The 23,628-nt window shown below is 46.6% G+C and overlaps 1 protein-coding gene across 2 annotated transcripts in view; it reads right to left on the bottom strand.

The window, feature by feature from the left end:
* Nucleotides 1-2,481: 2,481 nt before the first annotated feature.
* The window catches only part of tram1 (translocation associated membrane protein 1), a 53,002-nt gene continuing 31,855 nt past the window's right edge, over nucleotides 2,482-23,628 (bottom strand). The window contains exons 9-11 of one of the 2 annotated variants that reach the window (XM_072467587.1): nucleotides 21,515-21,658; nucleotides 6,706-6,854; nucleotides 2,482-5,285 (exon numbers count right to left, since the gene is read on the bottom strand). In XM_072467587.1, coding sequence (XP_072323688.1) covers nucleotides 5,212-5,285; nucleotides 6,706-6,854; nucleotides 21,515-21,658 — 367 coding nt within the window. In that variant the 3' untranslated portion in view covers nucleotides 2,482-5,211. Of the gene's footprint in view, nucleotides 5,286-6,693; nucleotides 6,855-21,514; nucleotides 21,659-23,628 lie in introns of both variants that reach the window. The other variant, XM_072467586.1, reaches the window with a different exon arrangement.

The following is a 23,628-nucleotide window of genomic DNA, read 5'->3' as shown; positions in this document are numbered from 1 at the left end:
CTCTGTCGACCACTAGGCAGGCAGCGCGCCCTCCTTGTCCAGTGCCATCTTTTCCTGTGACACACCGTGAAGGCTCTCCAGCTCCTTTCTTCCTTGCACCACTCGTTGTCCGTAAATCCATCCACCAGCCACAAGGAGTAATACCTTCACCAGGCACGCCTGTACCTTTTGCCTTCAAATACCTTGCCCTTTGGGCGGGGAAAAGACCGAAAATGCCACCTTGAGCAGGAGCCACAAATGTGCGAGCACTCACTCCATTAGAAAGGCTGAAAGTCTTTAATTCCAGATTTTTTACTGGATTTAATTCCACCACCTGCTATAGTGGCATTTGAATCTGGTACCCTAGTCCAGCAACAATACCACAATGCCACCACCTCCCCTGAAATTGGGTGCAGAATAGTCAACACTGAGGAACACTACAATAAATTGCAGGAGGACATTAATAGACTTGCAGAATAGGTAAATATTTGACAACTGAAGGTCAACACTATATATGTGAGGAAGGACAATTTGGTAGAAAGGATAAAGGGGTCACTTATTACTTGGAAGGTGAACTTTAGGGTTGGTAGGGGCCCATTGGAATCTTGCAGGATAAATGCACCGATCGCTAAAAGATGTGCAAACCAAGCTGGTGGCTTTATTTCTAGGGGTCTAGAATTGAGAAGTAGGGAAGTTATAGTAAACTTGTATTGAAGCTCAGTGACAACGCACTTGGAATACTGTCACCATATTATAAAAAGGAGACAGTGGAGATGGCAGAGGTTTACAAAAGATGATCACAGAAATGTGTTTCTTATATTTGTGAGTTGATGCATGGTCACTTTGAGAGTTTAGTCCCTGACATTGGCTACTTCATGGGCTTTGAGACAGTCCAGGCCGAACCTTTGTATAGTTCACAACCATCCAATAAACCTCTTTTGATTACTGCATTCAAGCAATGTGCTTCAGCATTTCCATCCTTTCACTTTGCAAGTTCAATACACCACAATTTATACATTTCAGGAAAGGATGAATGTGTCTCCTTTTTCTTGAAAAAAGATGGAGGAATGACCTAATAGAAGTCTTTAAAATTCAGAAAAGTTTCCTCTTATTGGGGAGAGCATATCTATATGTCTTCAACCTAAGGAATCCAATCGGGAACCCCGGCTCTGGGTCACGGTCCGTGTGGAGTTTTCACATTCTCCCTGTGTTTGCATGGGTTTCGCCCCCACAATCCAAAGTTTGCAGGGCAGGCAGATTGGCCACGCTAAGTTGCCCCATAATTGGAAAAAATGAATCGGGTACTCTAAATTTATTTTTTTTAAATGGAGGGAAAATCAGTGATGAAGCAGCTAAAGATAGTTGAGCCAAGGACACCGCAACAACTATGAGCATCTTCCTTTGTTGTAGGTACGAGAATCCTCCCCCCACACACATTGCTGCCATTGATCTTTTTGCACTTGCTGCCATTGATCTTTTTGCACTTATCAGGAGAAACACAAGAACAAATTTCAAATGATCACAATTTATACCACAGGGAAAAAAAGTGTGTGATTGGTTGACGTGTCGATTCAGATTGGTCGAGGAGCTACATTGAGAAAGCACCAGAGAACTATCAGCTCCCCAAGCTCCTGAGTAATTAAAAAAAAAAAAGGCACAGGGCTGGAACATATTCCTTTTGTTTGCAGAGAATGGGTCCGTATGGATGTCACTTCTAAAAGCGCAAATGAGCCAACTGATCGGACATTGGCTGTTGCTGAACAATCTTGGAATTTGTGAATAGCTATGGTAAGTGCTGCCCAATTGTGGAATCATATTTAACAGATGTTTTGTTTTGGGCTTTAAATAAGGCAGCTATTTAAGCAGTCTGCCTATTACAAACATCCGAGAGTACAATAATGGGGCGGTAATTGGCTGGATTGGATTTGCCCTGCTTGTGCACAGGACATATCTGGGCCAATTTCCACACTGGATAGATGCCAGTGTTGTAATTGTACTGGAAATGCTTGGCGAAGGGCACAGGTGGTTTTGAAGCACAAGTCTTCAGTATTAAAGCCATACGCTGTCAGGGTTCATCACCTTTGCGGTATCCATTGTGTTCAGCCATTACTTGATACCATGTGACGTAAATCAAAATGGCCGAAGACTGTCAGTTGTAACAGTGGGGACCTCAGGAAGAGTTCAAGATGGATCAGCCACTCGTGCCATTGATTATCATCAAAATATTTACAACAAAAGCCAACTATTTCCAAGTTCTCTTTTTCTCCCCATTGTGTTTGCCTCCAAATACCTCACTAAGATCTAACTCTGTGTATTTTTGACAACACTCCACAGCAAGCGGAGTGTGATCAGAATGTAAGCAAAGTTGCACAGGTCATTATAATTCTCAGGTCAAAATATACAATATAATTTCTCTGGTTGTATAATATGACTGAAATTAGATTTTAACAAATCTAATAAATGATTAGATGTGCTGCAAGAAGTAAACAAATTCAGTCAAAGTAGGATAGACAGTTTTACTTCACATTTTCTCTGCAATGAATGCAGTTACAGTAAACCAGGCTGTTCATTCAGAACTGAAATGACAAGTTTTAGACATGTCTCCTGTATTATAATCAGAAACTTGATCTTAGTTCCACAAGACATAATGCATCTTAATGCAGTACTCAACAACAGATGCCAGTCAAAAAAATTACAATATTCCAGCAATTTTGACTGTCTAAATTAATCGGTACCAAGCAAACTTGAAGCTAAAGAAATAATTCCTGGATATTCCATTCAAAAATACAGCGCTGGACTTCTCATTTACTAGTTTATTTTGGCAGCAAGATGAACTTGTGTGCTCACTGATGTGAGGAAGGATAGTAGTTGTGACAAAAATACTTTGAACACCCAGCAATCAATCTCAGGTTTAGCAGTCAGGCACAATATAAAAGCTGCTCTTATTCGTTTTTTACTCTTGACCATGTGCCTCATCCCAACTCCCAGCCATTCCTTTAAAAAAAAATTGTACCCAATTACCTTTTTCAATTAAGGGCAATTTAGCGTGGCCAATCCACCTACTCTGCACATCTTTGGGTTGTGAGGGTGAGAGGCACGCAGTCACAGGGACTCCAGCCACTCTTGTGATTAGCCGGAGACTGTCACTTTAATGCAAATTATGGTTGATTTTGTGCTTTGGGCCATTAGCTGGGTACAACTACCCAAATTCACATTACATAGGAACCACAGCCAGAGAGGGAGCTTTGGCTCATTAGTCAAGTGTTCAGTTCAGAAGTGGAGAGACAGACCCCTTTGTATCACCCGGTCCCAGTGACCTTTGCAGCAGAGAGTGGTCATCTTATTGGGTCCAAGGATACATTGCAGATTATTCTCTACTTCCGGCCCCTCATTTGCACACAAAAATATATTCAGGATTGTATTTTCAAACACTCCAGAAGTATTTGAAGTGCCTCATCCAGGAACATTCCTCAATTTACAAAAAGAAAATGTATCGTAACAAGGCTCCACCAATCATTACCGAGGAATGACTTGAAGCTTAATGGTAACAAAGATCTTATTATGAAATTTTCATTTATATCTAAATTGTTTTATAAAATTAATAAACCTCTTTTGAAATCAGCAATTCTCAGGCAAAGAATGGTGTACAATAATTGTCCCCTTAATAACAGTCACATATTTATCTATCATTATGTCAGCCGTTCTGCCATACTAAGGCCTAGCATAAGTTTTATAAAACTGCTATTAAAATTTGGCAGCCCTTTTTGTGTCTTTTATTTAGAGTAAAAAAATAAAAAGCGTATTTCTTTTCTCTTATATGAAGCTCTACTGCAATTTCATTGTTGCATTGTTTTTTTAAAAAAAAACTTTATTGCAGTGGTCTCTTCACAGGCTGCCCCTGTTCAAAATCAACCTGAGAACATAAGAGTTTGGCTTTAAAGTTATAAAACTGAATAGTCTTGGCTTTCAAGTTATAAGACTGAATAGTCAAGAAGTTAAATGGAGAATACTGCAGTTCCAATTACAACAAATTAAGGCATAGAAAATTAATCTGCTATTATCAGCCAGTCATAAGAACTTGCATTTATTTTAACCCAGTAGCCTGGAAAATCTATTTAGCTTTCAAAATACACATACCTCCTAATTGATAACCTCCTAATTGATAATATCACTTTCAAAATTATTTCTCTTAAGTATCAATACCAACTTTGAACAATATTTAGATTCTTGGAGAATGCTTCTCAATTTATAGCATTTAAAATTTGAATTTAGGTGACGTGGAATTGTAATATAATTTGTAATTGGAAAAATAACACTTCCTTTGGGTTGGAATGGTTTCCAAAATATAGCCCAGCACACACCACAGGTGAAAACAAGTGGAATATTAAAAATAATAATTTGATTTTTCATATGGTGTCCTTGCCTGATTTCTACATCTGCAGTCCATCAGTTTAGCGTGATGTTTGCAAAATATTTCTTATTATTTTATTGGTAAGTGGCACCTGTCACTTGCTACTGTGGAACAGCTTCTGGCACTCTCAAATGGGCAGATCACAGCAACTTAGGGTCCTTTGCAATGTCTGTAGATGTGCCCCTCCTCATGGGGAGAGCCAGATTGCTGATCACCCATGTTAAGTTGATCAAAGTCTCAGAAGAGTTTTTTGTTTCAACACATTAGCACAATCATGTTGCTTACTAGCACAGAGATCCTTAGTTCTGCAAGCAGTCCTCCATGCTCAAAGCCATCAATCACACGGTCTCCTGAAGTTCAGTAGAAAAATAAATCAGGGAGTGTGGCTCTCCAATGAGTCACAATAGAGCTGTCCAAACATGAGAAACAATACAATAGGTTAGGAAAACTGAACCCTAGCTATCATGTGGTTTCTCAAGGATAGCAGCTCTGTGCCAGATCTCAGATCAGTTTTGAGTTGCTTCCCCTCCATATGTTCTATGGTGCTGCTCTAAGGCAAGATCTTACTAAAATGTCAAAAATAAAAGGATCTGTTCAAGCTACTATTTCTTTCTATAAAACAGGGGAATTATTTGAATAATGAGCTCCCAACCTCAGCTCTCTTTCCCTTCAGCCTTATTGGATTTTGAATGCACAGCATTATACAAGTACTTAGAAGTAAATGTTGCTTGCTGCAGCGAATTAAATAACAATTAAGGGGAATTGTTAAAGAAGAAACAAATGATGAAACTGGCAATTTATGCACCGATGTAGTCTAACTTTCAAGAAGATTTGACTTTTCTTGCACGTGGAGAGTCTCTGTCTTCAGAAGTGACGATCCCGTTTACTCCATTAGCTGTAAAACAAGAAGACCAGTTACAATTGTTTTTTTCCTGTGGTGATCAGCGATTGAAAAATGATATTTGCAATTTCAAACAATTACAGTTCTGGACTGCATCAGCTTGTACAATGGGGAATACAAATAGAAATCTGATCCAGTAGATAAAGTGGTAATGAAATACAGGCTAAACAACGCAGGGCAGGACTTTCGACTTCAATGGGAACAAATTGGCGGTATCAGATGGAATCAACATTAAGGTGTATAATGGGCAGCCGATCAGACATCGCTAGCTTACTCTTCAACTGAAGTTCTGCTACAAATTAGAATGGCTCAAATAAGAAACTGCAAGATGCAAGGGGAAAAAGAGATCTTAGAACACATTTCAGAAATAGCATGGTATCATTGGATAAGCAATTGGCTGAGTGACAGGAAACAGGAGTCGTGATAAATGGTTGATTTTCAGATTGGAGGAAGGTTTGCAGTGGAGTTCCCCAGGGGTCAGTGTGGGGACCCTAGCTCTTCCTGATATGTATTAATAACCTGGACTGTGTTGTTCAGGGCATGATTTCAATATTTGCAGATGATACGAAGTTTGGAAATGTTGTCAACTGTGGTGAAGAAAGTCTTGAACTTCAGAAGGATATAGACATGTTGATGGATTGGGCGGACAAAGTTCAATGCAGAGAAGTGTGAGGTGCTTCATTTTGGCAAGAAGAATATGGAGAGACAGTAGGAAACAAAGGAAGAAACTCTAGAGGTGGTGCAGGAACAAAGGGACCTAGATGTATATGCACACAAGTCATTGAAGATGGTGGGGCAGGTTGAGAGAGCAGTTAATAAGTATCTTAGGCTTATGGGGGCAGGTTCTTTCAAGGGAATTGGATTGCTACCTGGAAAAAAAGAATGTTCTAGATTACGGAAATAAAGCAGGATGAGGTAGAATGCTCTTTCAGAGAGCCAGTGCAGACTCAATGACCTCCTTCTGCACTGTAAAGATGTGGTGATTATTCTTAATAAAGTTGCAGTCAGAGTCAAGATGAGAATACAGTTGCCCAAAATAGAAGTACATATGGTGCCTAACTAGGAATAGACGAAAGAAAAGATAGGGCAGGACAGAGGCTAAAAAAAAACCTCAAAAGTGGTGCAGATCTGATATGAAAACATATAATTCTATAAATCTGCTGACCAGTCAGTGTCTGTAAGAGAAATAATAGATAAAGGAGCTCAAACCAAAACATACATCTATCTTTTCCCTTGCATATGCCAATTGATCGGCTATGAATTTCTATTTTCACCACAGTGAGAGAACCATTGTAACATGTTAGAGAGAACAAAATTCAACAGGTTGAACATTACATCATTTGCATTACTGCAGTGTGGTATCAAATGTAATATTTGCATTGTTTTAAATGAATGGACTAACCTTTATTTTCACCTTTTTTAGCTGCTTTGCTCTTTGTATTGGTAGCTTTCTTTTTTAGAGCCTGAATTTGTGCATGCTCTTTCCACCTCTTAAGCTGGAAATTAATGAACTTCCACATCATATATGCTTGTGTCAGGCAAATGGTAGCCAGGGCACTAATTCTGTAATCAATGGTAAAATTATATTTGTGGTTAAATTTCTTCAGCTTTAATTTTATGAGTTTCATAGAGTGGGCAGAACTCTCCCAAAAAAGTGACTAAGTGTTATTTTGGATGAGAAAAATCGGCGTGAATCGCACAGGCTGTTCTGATGAGATCTTCCTGCACTTAATTACTTTTGGGAGGGGGCGTGATTTGCATTAGCACTGAGGGGCGGGGCCTAAACACACCAGCAAGCCAAGCTTCAAAAGGCACCCTGATCTCAAAGTGACAGTAAAGCCCCCACCCACCTCCAACCTCAGATCACTGGCATCAGGTCCCTCCCAACCAGTCTTCATTCAGACCATCCACTCCTACCCCTGGCATCAGGCCACCCTCCCAAATGTCAGTACCAGTGGCCCCACCCCTCCAGGTGAGCAATGTGCTATGGGTTCGCCAATTTGCTTCCCCTTCATACCACACCCTCTTTCACACCCAGAGAGGGTGTGAAACAGGTTATATCAGCAGCAGTGGGCCGGTGAAAATCTCATTTAGGGGCATGTGCAGGGTCAGTGAATTGGCCACACTAAATTGCCTCTTAATTGGAAAAAAAATAATTGGGTACTCTTAAAATTTATTTTTAAAAAAAAAAAAATCCATTTAGGGTCTCTCCTGCTGTTCGCCCTACATTGTGGGATATGTGCTGGGCACAACATAATTAAAAAAAAATATAAATTTAGAGTACCCAATTATTTTTTCCAATTAAGGGCAATTTAGCGTGGCCAACACAACCCTGCACATCTTTGGGTTGTGGGGGTGAAACCCATGCAAACACGGGAGAATGTGCAAACTCCACAGAGACAGTGACCTGGAGCCTCAGCGCCATAAAGCAGCAGTGCTAACCACTGCACCACTGTGTTGCCCAGCTGCCCATGCGCAAGATAATAATCTTTTATTATTGGATTAAGTAGGCTTACATTAAACACTGCAATGAAGTTACTGTGCAATGAAGTTACTGTGAAAAGCCCCTAGTCGCCACATTCTGGTGCCTGCTCAGGTACAGGGGGAGAATTCAGAATATCCAATTCACCTAACAACACATCTTTTGGGACTTGTGGGAATAAACTGGAGCACCTGGAGGAAACCTACGCAGACACGGTGAGCAATGTGCAGACTCTGCATAGACAGGGACCCAAGCAGGAATAAAACCTGGGACCGTGATGCTGTGAAGTGAAAGTGCTAACTGTGCCATACCGAGATTCGCCCCCATTGTTTACTAAAAACAAGTCTAACTGACATACATGCGCATCAGTATATTCATTTACTGGTATACAATCTGTGACTCAAACAACTTTAGAAGTCACTAATTTTCTTCCCTCCTGCTCATAAAATCTGCTGTTCCTGCTGGAGCACAGTTCCATCGGTAAGCCAGTACTTATCTCTTCATGCCCGAGCTTGTTCTTCATGCCTGAGCCTGTTGAACTACAGAAGGCATCACAGTTGGTCCTATTTTGACGTGGTATACATACAAATCCACAGCCAAGGATGTGAACTCGGGTTGTTTTTTTTTTATAAAGAGAGCTGTGTCCAATTTTACAAGAGCAGCTCATCTAAAAATATATTGGCATAAGCTCCTAACATAGCTCTGGCTTTGGATTAGCAGGTAACTCAAAGAGAATTCAACACTTGGTTAGCAGTTAGAATGCATTCATAGGCAAGTGTTGTTTCAGCATTTGTAAAGGCTTAAAATGGACTTGAAATATGTCACTCTTTGCCAAGGCTCAAAAGTCGGTGTGTGGAAGCAGTATTGGGCACAAAAGGATTTGTTTATTGTCACGTGTACAGAGGTACAGTGAAAAGTATTTTTCTGCGAGCAGCTCAACAGATCATTAAGTACATGAAAATAAAATAAAATACATAATAGGAAAACACAAGGTACACAATGTAACTACATAGCAACGGAATTGGGTGAAGCATACAGGGGTGTAGTGTTAATCAGGTCAGTCCATAAGAGAGTTATTTAGGAGTCTGGTAACAGCAGGGTAGAAGCTGTTTTTGAGTCTGTTTGTGAGTGTTCTCAGACTTTTGTATCTCCTGCCCGATGGAAGAAGTTTGACAAAATGAAGTGACAAAAAGTTCTGTTTAAGTACAACACCGAATATGTTTTTAGATGAGCTGCTCTTGTAAAATTGGGACACAGCTCTCGTTAAAAAAAAACAACCAGAGTTCACGTCCTTGGCTGTGGATTTGTATGTATACCACATCAAAATAGGACCAACTGTGATGCCTTCTGTAGTTCACCGAGTCTATGGGTAAGTGACCATGTGGGGAAGCATCCTACCAAGTCTGATAGCTGGCAATGGAACTTGCTACACGAGGTGGATCAGAGGGGCCCAACCCCGTTTGGCAGTTCAAGACACACTCCTCAGTGCATACTGCCCGTTAGACAGCGAGCCAGATAGAAAGATCTGTACGATGTGTGTGTCAGCAATATGTACTCCCGGAATCCCAGCACTCGGGGAAATGTTCTGTAACTGTTGAAACGGATGCCTATTTTTCGAAGAGAAGGGGTAAATTGTATTGCCTCTTGAAAGGAGGCTTCCTTCACTTGCTTGATGCACCAGAGACAAAGACTGATTGATTGGAATAAGTCATCAGTTATAATTTGGAAGCTTCAGCTTGGAAGGATCTGCTGAATTAGAAATGTAATTCATTGTCCGATAGCACGCTCTTCCGGTGTTGGCTGCAGGTGGCTTCCAAGAGTCAGCATAATAGTACATCAAGTAAAGGCACTAAAAAAAGTCTCTCTCTTGTCCAGACTAGTAAACGTAGGTTATATATAAAACTAATGAAGCACTACCAACATTTCCTGTGTTCACCAATTAAGTATTATTTACTGTGAACATTTTCTGTAGGTTTCTCCCTACTTCAACGGGTACAAAACATTTCCAGAGTGCTGGGATTCCGGGAGTACACATTGTTGACCCACATATCGTTCCATCTGGCTCGCTGTCTTAACTTCTTTAAGAGGTACCAGTACTGGCTATAATAGTTATAATCACAGACCGAACTCCAGTACCCTGTGCAACTAGTAGTTTTTCTTGTACATGCTTACAAAGGGAGAGTTGGTTGGTTATTAATGCTGTACCAATTCCTGATTGGTGGACATCAGAATTGTAGTCTGATTCAATCCTCATCCAACATCCACACTTACATTTTGCAGTAGGGATCTGGATCATGATCAGGAGTCTCTTGCAGTAGGGATCTGGATCATGATCAGGAGTCTCTTGCAGTAGGGATCTGGATCATAATCAGGAGTCTCCTTCTTAGAGAAGGGATGGTGCAAGTGTCCAAGCACACTGACCAGGATCAGCTGGCTCAACACAGACCAATTGGACCGAGGATCCCTTTGACCACATGGCGTTTTGACACAGTTGTTGCTTCAGAGCGCCAGGGACCCAGGTTTGATTCCGGGCTTAGGTCACTGTCTGTGCAGAGTCTGCACGTTCTCCCAGCATCTGCATGGATTTCCTCCGGGTGCTCCGGTTTTCTCCCACAAGTCCCGAAAGTCGTGCTTGTTAGGTGAATTGGACATTCTGAATTCTCCCTCATGTCCCCAAAGAGGCACCGGAGTGTGGTGACTAGGGGCTTTTAACTTCATTGCACAGTAACTTCATTGCAGTGTAAATGTAAGCCTACTTGTGACACTAATAAAGATGAAGTCGTGAGGGAGCTATGGAGGAAGATAGCATTTCTGGCACAGTAGCACCAGCTTAACACTGAAACATTCTTCCATGTTAAATGACACCATCTAAATCTCTCTCACTGCCATTAACTGCATTGTTGAATTTGATACAAATGCCCACCACAGGCCCTTAACAGTGCCAGATACCAGAGACACACACACACACAAAAGTACCGTTGATTGTGGCACATAATCGACTTTTGAAGAATTGGAAAATCCTTGCAAAAACAGGGGTTGACTTATATGGCAAGTAGAAAATGTGAACCACAGGTGTTGGTGTCGGCAGTTTCCATTAAAAGAAATTTTAAAACAATTTTGAGGTATTTTAGGCATATAGAGAAAGTGACATTGTACAGTACAAAAAAAAAGTCAAGACACAAATTAAACGTAGAGCAAACCACGGCTCTGTTCACGCAAGGACCTGCCTCAATATCCCCCTACTCTACCCTAGCACCCCCCGCTGACACTCCTCTGCGAAGAAGTCAATAAATGGCTGCCACCTTTGGGCGAATCTCTCAAGGCGAACTTGACTTTCTCTAGGCCAAGAAAGCTCGCCATGTCCGATGGCCATACCTCAGCCCTCAGGGGCTTTGAGTCCCTCCATGCTAACAGCATTCGTCGCTGGGCTACCAAGGAAGCAAAAGCCAGAACGTTGACCTCTTTCTCTTGCTGGACACCCGGGTCCTCCGAAACCCCAAAGATTGTCACCTCAGGGCTCCCACCCCAGTTTTCAATACCCGGGGTATGACATCTGCGAATCCCTGCCAATACCCAGAGTTTAGGGCACGACCAGAACATGTGTACATGGTTAGCCGGCCCTCCGGCACACTTGTCCTCCAGCCCGAAGAATTTGCTCATCCAGGCCACCAGCCCGAAGAATTTGCTCATCCAGGCCACCAGCCCGAAGAATTTGCTCATCCGGGCCACCGTCATGTGGGACCGGTGCACAACCTTAAACGGGATCAGGGTGAGCCTGGCGCATGTTGACTCTGCTCAGGGCTTCTGCCCAGACACCGTCCTCCATCCCCCCCCCCCCCCCCCGAGCTCCTCTTCCCACTTAAGCTTCAGGTCCTCTGTCTGCGCACCCTCAGCTCCCATTAGTTCCTTGTAGATGTCTGAGACTCTACCCTCTCCCACCTCTCCCCTAGAAACTACCCTGTCCTGCCTCCCCTTCGGCGGGAGACGCAAGAAGGACGGCACCAGTCTGCGTGCAAAATCCCGCACCTGTAAGTATCGAAAGTCGTTCCCTCTCGCCAGCCCAAACTTCTCCTCCAGCGACCTCATGCTCAGAAAGCTCCATTCCAGGAACAGATCCCCCATCCTCACAATCCCCGCCCTCCTCCACAGTCGATACCCCCCGTCCATGTTCCCCGGGGCAAATCGGTGGTTGCCGCAGATTGGGGTCCACACCGATGCTCTTACCTCCCCCACATGCCTCCTGCACTGGCCCCAGATCCGAAGAGCCACCACCACTATCGGGCTGGTGGAGTACCGTGCCGGCGGAAGCGGCAGAGGTGCCGTGACTAGGGCTGCTAAGCTAGTGCCCCTGCACGAAACAGCCTCCATCGGCAGTTGCCATTTTAAAATGAAACAAAATGTAATGCTGGTAATTCAAATTAAATCAATGTGACATGGTTTTATTGAATTAATTAATTCAACAAGATACATTTATCCACAAAGAAAAATATTTATTGCATGGGATGCACCAGGGGAGCATTTGTTGCCCATCTCTAATTGCCCGTGAACGGAGTCGTTTGCTCGGGCATTTCAGAGAGCAATTAAAAGTCAATCACATTACTGTGGATCTGAAGACACATGTAGGCCAGACCAGTGAAGGACAGATTTCCTTTCCTGAAGGGCACGAGATGGGTTATTATTTATTTTATTTTTTAAATTTTATTAAAGGTTTTCATAAAATATCAATAACAAAATAAGAAAAAAAGAACCCAACAGGGTTAAGTACAAAACACAATCTAAAAAAGCAACCCCTCAAACCCCTCCCCCTCTGTACCTAAATAATAAATTAACATTAACACCCCGACTTAGGACAACAGGTGTATACACACCCTCAGACCCTTCAGTGTGAATAACATAAACAAAAATAAAGTAAACCCCCCCCTCCAGCTGCTGCTGCTATTGACCAATGTCTATCGTTCTGCCAGAAAGTCGAAGAACGGTTGCCACCGCCTAAAGAACCCTTGTACCGACCCTCTCAAGGCGAATTTCACCCTCTCCAATTTAATGAACCCTGCCACATCGCTGATCCAGGATTCAACGCTTGGGGGCCTCGCATCTTTCCACTGAAGGAGAATCCTTCGCCGGGCTACCAGGGACGCAAAGGTCAGAATTCCGGCCTCTTTCGCCTCCTGCACTCCCGGCTCCTCTGCCACCCCAAATATTGCGAGTCCCCAGCCCGGTCTGACCCTGGATCCTACCATCCTCGACACCGTCCTCGCTACGCCCTTCCAAAATTCCTCCAGCGCTGGGCATGCCCAGAACATATGGATGTGATTTGCTGGGCTCCCTGAGCACCTAACACACCTGTCCTCACCCCCAAAGAACCTGCTCATCCTTGTCCCGGTCATGTGTGCCCTGTGCAGCACCTTAAACTGTATGAGGCTGAGCCTCGCGCACGAAGAGGAAGAGTTCACCCTCCCTAGGGCATCTGCCCACGTCCCCTCTTCGATCTCCTCTCCCAACTCCTCCTCCCACTTACCTTTCAACTCCACCACCGAGGCCTCCTCCTCCTCCTGCATCATCTGGTAAGTTTCCGAGATCTTCCCCACTCCCCCCCCCCCCCCACCCCCGAGAGCACCCTGTCCTGTACTGTGTGTGGCAGTAGCCGTGGGAATATCACCACCTGCCGTCTGGCAAACGCCCTTACCTGTAAGTACCTGAAGGTGTTACCCGGGGGGAGCCCGTACTTCTCCTCCAGCTCACCCAAGCTCGCGAACTTCCCGTCCACAAACAGGTCCCCCAACTTTCGTATGCCTGCCCTGTGCCACCCCGAAAACCCTCCACCTGTTCTTCCTGGGGCGAACCGGTGGTTCCCCCGTAATGGGGTCCACGCCGAGGCCCTAACTGTGGAGGCTATGCCGTCTCCACTGCCCCCAAATTTTGAGGGCCGCCACCACCACCGGGCTCGTGGTATACCTCCTTGGAGGGAGCGGCAGCGGCGCCGTTGCCAGCGCCCCCAGGCTCGTACCCACATAGGACGCCGTCTCCAGCCTCTTCCATGCAGCCCCCTCCCCCTCCATCACCCACTTGTGCATCATTGTCGCATTGGCGGCCCAGTAGTACCCACAGAGGTTGGGCAGCGCCAGCCCCCCCCTATCTCTACTCCGCTCCAGGAACACACTTCTCACCCTTGGAGTCCCTTGCACCCACACAAACCCCATTATACTCCTGTTAACCGGCCTGAAAAAAAGCCTTCGGGATAAACACGGGGAGGCACTGGAACAGGAACAAAAACCTTGGGAGCACCGTCATTTTGATAGACTGCACCCTACCCGCCAGGGACAGCGGCAACGCGTCCCACCTCTTCAACTGCGAGATGGGTTTTTATGACAATTGATGATAGCAACACGAAACTGAGACTAGATTTATATTCTGGATGCGATTAACCAGCTGCCGTGGTGGAATTGGAACTAATGTCGCCAGAGCAATAGCCGGGGCCTCTGGATTACTGGTCCAGTGACATTACCAGCACGCCATGCCCCCAAAACTATCAAATTTATAATCTTTGACATGCAAAGAGTTCATCAAATGTATTCTGAGTCACTTTGGTTCTGGCAACATTATGAGAATTCCACTCTGCATCAGATTTGCCATTTTCAGTTTCAAAGTCACACAACTTGGTCATGGGAGGGGACTTTAATACGATCATTGAACCGGAATTGGATCGCTCAAAATCCAGGACATGGAAGAGGCCGGCGGCGGCAAGGGAGCTGAAGGGCTTTATGGAACAGATGGGGGGCGCAGACCCCTGGTGTTTACACGGCCGAGAGTAAAGGAGTTTTCCTTCTTCTCCCACATCCAGAATGGTCTTGGAACTTCCCACTGCACTTGGGCGTGGGCATTTTGACATTTTATCCATGCTGTCGATGTGGCACAATGGGAACCCATGTTTTTGATGCTGTCTGATGAAGAATCACTGGAAATGGTAATTTTGACATCAAATCTTTTGGTAGCCTCAGAGTTCTTGGTTTTCTACCAGAACACTAGATATTTATTTCCACGAAGAGGCCACACCAACTAGCTGTGGTTTTGAAATCTTGGCTGGTCTCAGAGTTTGATTTGGCCCTCTATGTGCGCATTGCATTTCTGGTGACAATGACATTTCTAGGAACATTTTGACAATTAGAGGACCCATTCCAATGCCAGCTTCTCAAGATCAGGTCAGTGGCTGGTCCCTGTTCTCATGATGCATTTGGTCTTGGGCTTCTTCTTCAGGGCAAATTCCTTCTTCCATTGCCCATAGTTTTTCACCAACACCAAACTCTCTCACCGCAGCAGCTACTTGACTTGTTAGCAAATGTTACTATTTTTAAGCTCAAAAGCAGCTTCATACTTAATCATTCCGAGGATTCATTTCTGTTCATCATTTGCCATGTGCAGTCTGTTGTGTGGATATTTTAAACCCCTATGCATCTTCTTGGCAACACAGCACACATCACCTGTTTGATCTCATACTCTGACTTATATGAGTGAAACATGCATTTTTAAGATGGAAAGTGGAGGTTGACTCCTTATGAGAGCCTAGCATGTCCTGGCAGGAAAGAAAGGGTGGGGGGGGGCAACTTTCGCACCAAGCATGGGCTAAGCTAAGCATGACTCTTTTGGCGCTGAAAAAAAAAAAGGGGGGCATTTTGAGCTTTGGGTCAACTTATACACTGCGAACAATGCTATTATATGGTGTATTTATTTCCCTCATTCAAAAAGTATTGTTTCCCCATGAAATTCAGACTGAGTGTTTGAAATATATAATAATAATGGAGGTGAATTGTGTGCATCTGGAAAGAACCCCACGGTAATGTTATAGACATACAACATATGGCCTCCTGCACTTCGGCCCATCGAGTTTGCACCGACCCACTTAAACCCTCACTTCCACTCTATCCCCGTAATCCAAAGCCCTTTGTAACCTTTTTGGACACAAAGGGCAATTTATCATGGCCAATACACCTAACCTGCACATCTTTGGACTGTGGGAGGAAACCAGAGCACCCGGGGTAAACCAATGAAGACATGGGGCGAACGTGCAGACTCCACACAGACAGTGACCTCGCGGGGAATCAAACCTGGGACCCTGGTGCTGTGAAGCCACAATGCTAGCCACTGTGCTATCATGCTGCCCTTAAAAAGAATATTAAGGCAACTTTCTTCTAAAAGATGTCAGTTTTATTTTCCATGTTCTATCTCTGATGGATCATGATTGTCTTTTCTTATTTATCTCCCTTGTTTGAAAAAATTCAGGTAAAAGGTTGAACAGTCAGTGAAATCAAACTAACACGCAAAGATCAGTTTTGGTGCATCTGTACTTAAAAATTATCCAAAAATGCCATGTCATTAATGACCTTAAAACCTATTCTTCTATTTAAAAAAAAATAATGTTTTATTAAAGTTGTTCCAAAGAGCGTTTTTACATAACAAAAATAGAAATACAGATAATAAAAAATATCAACACATCCCAAAGCTTACAGTGAAACTACTTACACAACAGAAAAGTTTTTCCTTTTTAAAAAAAAAACAGAACAAGGTGGGTTTTGTCTCCATGCTCAACACACATATCAACAGTACCCCCACCTGAATCCCCCCCCCCCTCCCCCCCCCCCCCCCCCCCGCCCCCTGAATCCCCCCCCAGGATGCTGCTGCTGACACTTACTGCTCCCCTAGACAGTCAAGGAAAGGTTGCCACCGCCAGGAGAACCCCATCAAGGACCCTCTCAAGGCGAACTTTATTCGCTCCAGGCTGAGGAACCCCACCATATCGCTAACCCAGGGGTTTTGAGTCCCTCCACATTAGCAAGATCCGTCTCTGGGCTACCAGGGAGGCACAGGCCAGTACCTCAGACTCTTTCGCTTCCTGCACTCCCGGATCCTCCGACACCCCAAATATCACTACTGCTGGACTCGCCTTCACTCGAGTGTCCAAAATCCTAGACATCACTCTCGCAAACCTTTGCCAGAATTCTTTAAGTGCCGGACATGCCCAAAACATATGGTCATGGTTCACCGGACTCCCTGCACATCTCGGGCACCTGTCCTCCACCCCAAAAAACTTACTAATTCTTGCTGTCGTTATATGCGCCCGATGCACCATTTTAAACTGAATTAAACTGAGCCTGGCACATGATGAGGAGGAGTTCACCCTGCCCAGGGCGTCAGCCCACAGGCCCTCATCCAGCTCCTCCTCCCACTTGCCCTTCAACTCCTCCACCTCCTGATATATGTCCGACACCTTCCCCTCCCCAGATGCCAGACACCATCCTGTCCTGGATCCTACGCGGGGGCAGCAGCGGAAATGTCCCCACCTATTTTCTAAGAAAGTCCCGAACCTGGAGGTACCTGAACGCATTCCCCGGGGCTAGGCCGAACCTCTCCTCCAGCGCCTGCATGCTAGGGAAAGTCCAGTCTATAAACAGGTCCCCCATCCTCCTAATACCTGCCCTATACCAGCCTTGGTATCCCCCATCCAACCTACCCGGAGCAAATCGGTGGTTATTCCGTATCAGGGTCCACACTGAGGCCCCCTCCTCTCCCGTGTCTCCTCCACTGCCCCGAGATCCTCAGTGTCGCCGTCACCACCAGACTAGTGGTGTATCGCGCCAGCGAGAACGGCAGCGGAGCCGTAACAAGTGCCCCGAGACTGGTGCCTCTACACGCCGCCGCCTCCAACCGCCCCACCCACCATCATCCATTTCCTGATCATGGCCACATTGGCCGCCCAGTAATAACCGCAGAGGTTCGGCTGAGCCAGTTTCCCCCTCCCCCCCACCCCACCCCTGGCTACGCTCCAAGAATACCCTTTTGACTCGCGGGGTTTTATTCGCCTACACAAATCCCGTAACAATCCTATTCACCCGCTTGAAAAAGGACTTGGGGATGAAAATGGGGAGGCACTGAAACACCAAGAGGAACGTGGGGAGAACCGTCATCTTCACAGTCTTGCACCCGTCCTGCCAAGGAAAGCGGGAGCATATCCCACCTTTTAAACTCTCCCTCCATCTGCTCCACTAGCCGGGTTAAGTTGAGCCTGTGCAGGGCATCCCAGTTCCTGGCCACTTGTATCCCCAAGTACCGAAAGCTCCTCTCCACTGTCCTGAGCGGGAGCTCCCTCAGTCTCTCCTCTTGGCCCCTACCGTGAACCACGAACAGCTCACTCTTCCCCACGTTCAACTTGTACCCCGAGAACCTCCCAAAGTCCCCCAGGATCCGCATGACCTCCCCCATCCCCTCCAACGGATCCGAAATATACAACAGCAGGTCATCCGCGTAGAGGGAGACCCGGTGCTCCTACCCTCCGCCCACCAGTCCCCCCCAATCCCCCGAAGTCCTGAGCGCAATGGCCAATGGCTCGACTGCCAGGGCAAACAGCAACGGAGACAGGGGACACCCCTGTCTCGTCCCCTGATGCAGCCTGAAATATTTCGACCTTAGCCGGTTTGTGGACACACTCGCTACAGGGGCCTGATACAGCAGCTTGACACACCCTATAAATCCCTTCCCAAATCCAAACCTGCCTAGCACCTCCCACAGATACTCCCACTCCACCCTGTCAAAGGCCTTCTCCGCGTCAATCACAGCCACCCCCCCCCCCCCCCCCCCCCCCCCCACACCGAGGGCATCATGATAATATTCAGGAGCCTCCTCACATTCGTGTTCAGCTGCCTGCCCTCAACAAAACCAGTCTGGTCCTCCCCAATCACTCCCGGGACACAGTCCTCTATTCTGGTGGCCAGAATTTTTGCCAACAGCTTGGCATCCACATTCAGGAGCGACATCGGCCTGTAGGACCCAAATTAAGAAGCAGATCCTTCTCCTTCTTCAGGATAAGAGACATCAATGCCTGCAACATTGTCAGAGGGAGGTTCCCTTTCTCCTTTACCTCATTGAAGGTTCTTATCAGGAGCGGGCTCAACAGCTCTGAGAATTTCTTATAGAATTCTACGGGGAAGCCGTCCAGGCCCGAGGCCCTGCCCGTCTGCATGCCTGCCAGCCCCCTGACGACCTCCTCCAACCCAATCGGGGCCCCCAGTCCCTGCACCCGCTCTGCCTATACCCTTGGGAACCTCAACCGGTCCATGAACCGCCTCATCCCTTCCCCCTCCCCGGGGGGGTACCGACTTGTATAACCTTCCGTAGAACTCCCTGAAGACTTCATTGACCCTCTCTGGGCTCAGCACCATGTTGCCTTCCCTATCCCGCACTCCCCCAATCTCTCTGGCCGCCTCCCTCCTGCGCAGCTGGAGCGCCAGTTTCCTACTCGTCTTCTCCCCATACTTAAACTGCCCCCTTCGCTTTCCTCAGTTGCGCCTCCGCCTTCCCAGTGGACAGAAGGTCAAACTCCGCCTGTAATTTCCAGCGCTCGTTCAACAGTCCACCCCTCTGGGGCCTCCGCGTACCTATCTACCCTGAGTATCTCTCCCACCAGTCTCTCCCTCTCCTTATTCTCTCTATGGGGCCTAATGGAGATTAACTCTCCCCAAATAACCGCCTTCAGAGCCTCCCAAACCACTGCCACCGTCACCTCTCCTGTGTCATTCGCTCCCACATAATTCTCTATACTCCTCCTTATCCGCCCGCACACCTCTTTGTCCGCCAGCAGCCCCACATTCAGTCGCCGGAGAGGGCGCTGACCCCGTTCCAGCCCCAGTCGCAGGTCCACCCAGTGGGGGCATGGTCCGAGACTGCAATGGCCGAGTATTATACCCCCTCCACCCTCGGGATTAACACCCTACTCAACACAAAGAAGTCTACTCGCGAATAGACTCTATGGACGTGGGAGAAAAAGGAAAACTCTCTAGTCCTCGGCCGCGTAAACCTCCAGGGGTCCACTCTCTCTTCTCCCCCCCCTCCCTCAAATCTGGCCCATGAACTCCCACAAGGCCCTGGCTGCCGCCGGCCTCTTTCCCGTTCTGGACTTGGAACGATTCAAACTTGGATCCAAGACCGTATTAAAGTCCCCTCCCATAATCAGGTGACTTATCTCCAAGTCCGGGATCCTACCCAACACGAGCCTCAAAGTGCACATCATCTCAGTTTGGGGCATATACATTCACTAACACCACCCGAGCCCCCTGCCGCTTGCCACTCACCATTATATACCTGGCCCCTTATCCACCACCATGCTCCTCACCTCAAACGTTTACGGACCAAAATAGCCACTCTGATCTTTGAGTCTAACCCCGAGTGAAACACCCGTCCCACCCATCCGTTTCCTTAGCCTTGTCTGGTCCGCAAGCTTTAAGTGCGTCTCTTGCAACATGGCCATGTCTGCCTTCAACCCCTTTAAACGCGAGAACACGCGGGACCGCTTGACCGGCCCATTCAGGCCCTTCACGTTCCACGTGATCAGCCTGGTTTGGGGGGGGGCACCTAGCCACCCCCCATCCCGCTGACTAGCCATCTCCCTTTTTCGGCCAACCGCGTGCCCCCGCCCCCCTTCTTCAGCTATCCCCCCGGCAGCCCCCTCACCCGAGTCTCCATCCATACCCCTCACCTGGCTCCCCTTCAGTCAGCAAAGCAGCAACCCCCCCCCAACCCCAGCCAAGCATCCACTTAGCTCTGGTTTCCCCCCCATTGTGCTTCCATGAGTCAGCTCACCCATGCTGACCCCAGACGCTCCCGCCTCTATATACCAACCCTTAACTTGTTGCCTTCTTCGGGCTGCCCTCCCCTGCAGGGTAGAGGGGCAAGTGCCATCTGTGACCTCCCCGCGTGCCGGACAGCCCGTCCTGGTATAGTGGTGCCTGTCCTGGTATGTTACCCATAGTCTCGCCAGGCGCAGGAGCCCAAACTTCACCCCTTTACCGTGGAGGACCGCCTTCGCCCTGTTAAAACCTGCACGCCTCCTCGCCAGCTCAGCTCCCAGGTCTTGGTAAATTCGGATCTCGACATTCTCCCACTTACTGTTCCGCTCTTTCTTCGCCCACCGCAGGACTCGCTCCCAGTCTGCCAAGCGCCGCAACCGTATCACCATCGCCCTCGGGGGCTCGTTTACCCTCGGCTTTCTGGCAAGAACCCGGTGCGCCTCATCCAGCTCCAAGGGCCGCGGGAAAGTCCCCGCGCCCATCAGCGTCCCCAACCTTGTGGCTACGTACGTGCTTGCGTCCGCCCCCTCTGCTCCTTCAGGAAGGCCCAGGAGCCGCAGATTGTGGCTCAGAGACCTGCACTCACCGTCATCCAGCCTCTCCTTCCATCTCTTATGAAGCGCCTCATGCGCCTCCACTTTCACCGCCAGGCCCAGGACCTCGTCCTCGGCCACCTTCCTCCTCACCTCCTTCATCTCCTTCTCCTGCGCCTTCTGGGTCACCACAATTCTCTCCATGGAGGCCAGTATCTCCGTTTTCAGCTCCATGAAGCAGTTTTTCAGGAGCTCCTGCTGTTCTCTGGCCCACAACTCCCGATCCTCTCCGGCCGCCATTTTGTCCTCCCGGACCTTCTTCCCCAGGGTCGTGCGTCTGCCGGCTCCGTTCCTGATCCTCTCCATCCACCAGCAGGGGGGGCGGTCTCCCACGTCTGTTCCCATGCTGGTCCCTCCTGTTAACTGCCGCCGCCGCTCCTTTCAGCAGCCCGAAACACCGATCCCGGCGGGAGCTGCCGTTCACGTGACCTAGCAGGTCATGGCCGCTACCGGAAGTCCTATTCTTCTATCTTGACCAACAAAAGTTCAAGGGAATAATATATTTTTCAATACAAATAGATGCAAAATGTTTACCTGACAGCCAGTATGTTAAAATTTCCTGAAGCTAAATCCAGACTTTGATTTTGAGCTCCGGCAAGGCCAAATCCAAAGGTGAGGACAGACAGGGAGAGCGTAAGCAGTCGTGCCACTACAAACAAGAAGGCCCAAAGGGTAAATCTAGAATTTAAAAAATAGATTAGTGTAAGATATTGAATTCAATATGCAGAACTGAGAAAAAAAAAGAGTAATGTCAGATGGCTGTAAAATTAATTTAAAAAGTCGTGAATTTTAACATGATCTTTAGAAAGAGTCTTCAACATCATTTTTTTTTGGCTCTTTTGCATTAAGTTTCCACCTCCCGCTCAGAGTTTAGAAATAATTTCTATTTATATGGCATCTTTAGTGATCTCAGGACATCCCAATGCATTTTACAATTAACAGTTTTTAAAAACGTTTATTCAAATTCACTCATAATAATAAACATAAACCAGAACAAAAGAGAATACAAATAAACACAAGCCAATATAAAAGAACACCAAAACCCACAATACAAACTCAATTTTTGATTAACTCAAAAACTAAAGTTAAACTCAACCCGCACAAAACTGATGGTGATTAACCCTTTAAAAAAGGAAATAAATGCCTGCCATCTCAGGTAGAATCTCTCCACCGACCCCCCTGATGGTGAATTTGACTTTCGTCAAGTGTAGGAATGACATTAAGTCACCCAACCAAGCAGAGGCACTGGGCGGAGTTGGTACTTCCAACCAAGCAATATTCATATCCAGGTACTTCCAACCAAGCAATATTCATATCCAGGCTATCAACGAGGCAAAGGCGACAACATCCACAGACTGACCACTGGAGAATCCAACACCCCAAATATGGCCAACAACGGACACTGGTCTAAATCCACATGGAGTTTCGCAGACATGGTGCTAAAGAATGAAGTCCAGAAGCCTACAGGTTTGGGGCTGGACCAGAACATATGCATGTGGTTAGCCGGGCCAAGAAAACAGCAATCAGACCTATCCTCAACATTTGGGAAAAACCCATTCATTCTTGGCCTAGTTAAGTGCATCCTGTGTAAGACCCTAAACTGAGGCTCATCTCAGCACATGAGGACATGGAGTTGACCCAGTGAAAGGCCACACTCCGGACCTCGCCAGTAAGAATGGGACCCAAACTCACTTTCCCACCTCGCCTTCACACCTCTTAACAGAGCAGAGTCCGATGAAAGAATATGGTCATATAGGTCCGAAATAGACCCCTCACAGGGACAGAATCCTACTCATCAAAGGAGGAAGTGCCAAACAAACGAAGGAAAAGCCTTTTGCGAGAACTTGAAAGTACCGGAATGAAAAATCTGCCAGCCCACACCTTGCACAACCCGTCTGATCCCTGACAAGCAAAAGGGTCTCCTGCAAAAATACATTGGAATTTAAGCTGGAGATGGCCAAATGCCCTCGACCTCTTCAGTGGGCCATTCAAACCCCTATCGTTCCAGGTGACCAAACAAATTGTAGGTCTTCCACCACCTCTTAATCTGGAGTCAGCCATTCCCACAAAGAGATCAACCAACCGACACTGAAAAGGTAAAGCAAAATGATCCACCTGTGGTGATCTTTGGGAGGTGACTTCAGCATGGAAAGCGTAGTGTTCACAAACTTGAAGCTATGTTCATTAACAAAGCTAAATTTATTTACACTTTAAGTTCAACACTTATTCCTATAGTAAACAAATAGATTATATTAAACTAACTTTATCTCTATAGTCTAACTATATTCAACCTCAAGCTCTACTATGCACTTCATTCCAGTCTCTCTATCTACGCTCTCCCCTAGAAGCCCAAGAGTCAATGCCTAAATTTTTAAAAAAATTCAGAGTATCCAATTCATTTCTACCAATTAAGGGGCAATTTAGCGTGGCCAATCCACCTACTCTGCACATCTTTGGGTTGTGGGGGCGAAACCCACGCAAACACGGGGAGAATGCGCAAACTCCCCCCGGACAGTGACCCAGAGCCGGGATCGAACCTGGGACCTCGGCGTGGAGGCAACAGGGCTAACCCACTGCGCCACCGTGCTGCCTCGGCTAATTGTAACATGACATTAACTCTTCACATGCTGTACATTTCTAGAATGTCA

Source organism: Scyliorhinus torazame, chromosome 11 (genome assembly GCF_047496885.1).
Source record: "Scyliorhinus torazame isolate Kashiwa2021f chromosome 11, sScyTor2.1, whole genome shotgun sequence".
Taxonomy (NCBI): Eukaryota; Metazoa; Chordata; class Chondrichthyes; order Carcharhiniformes; family Scyliorhinidae; genus Scyliorhinus; species Scyliorhinus torazame.
This window is presented reverse-complemented; position numbering and strand designations above follow the sequence as displayed.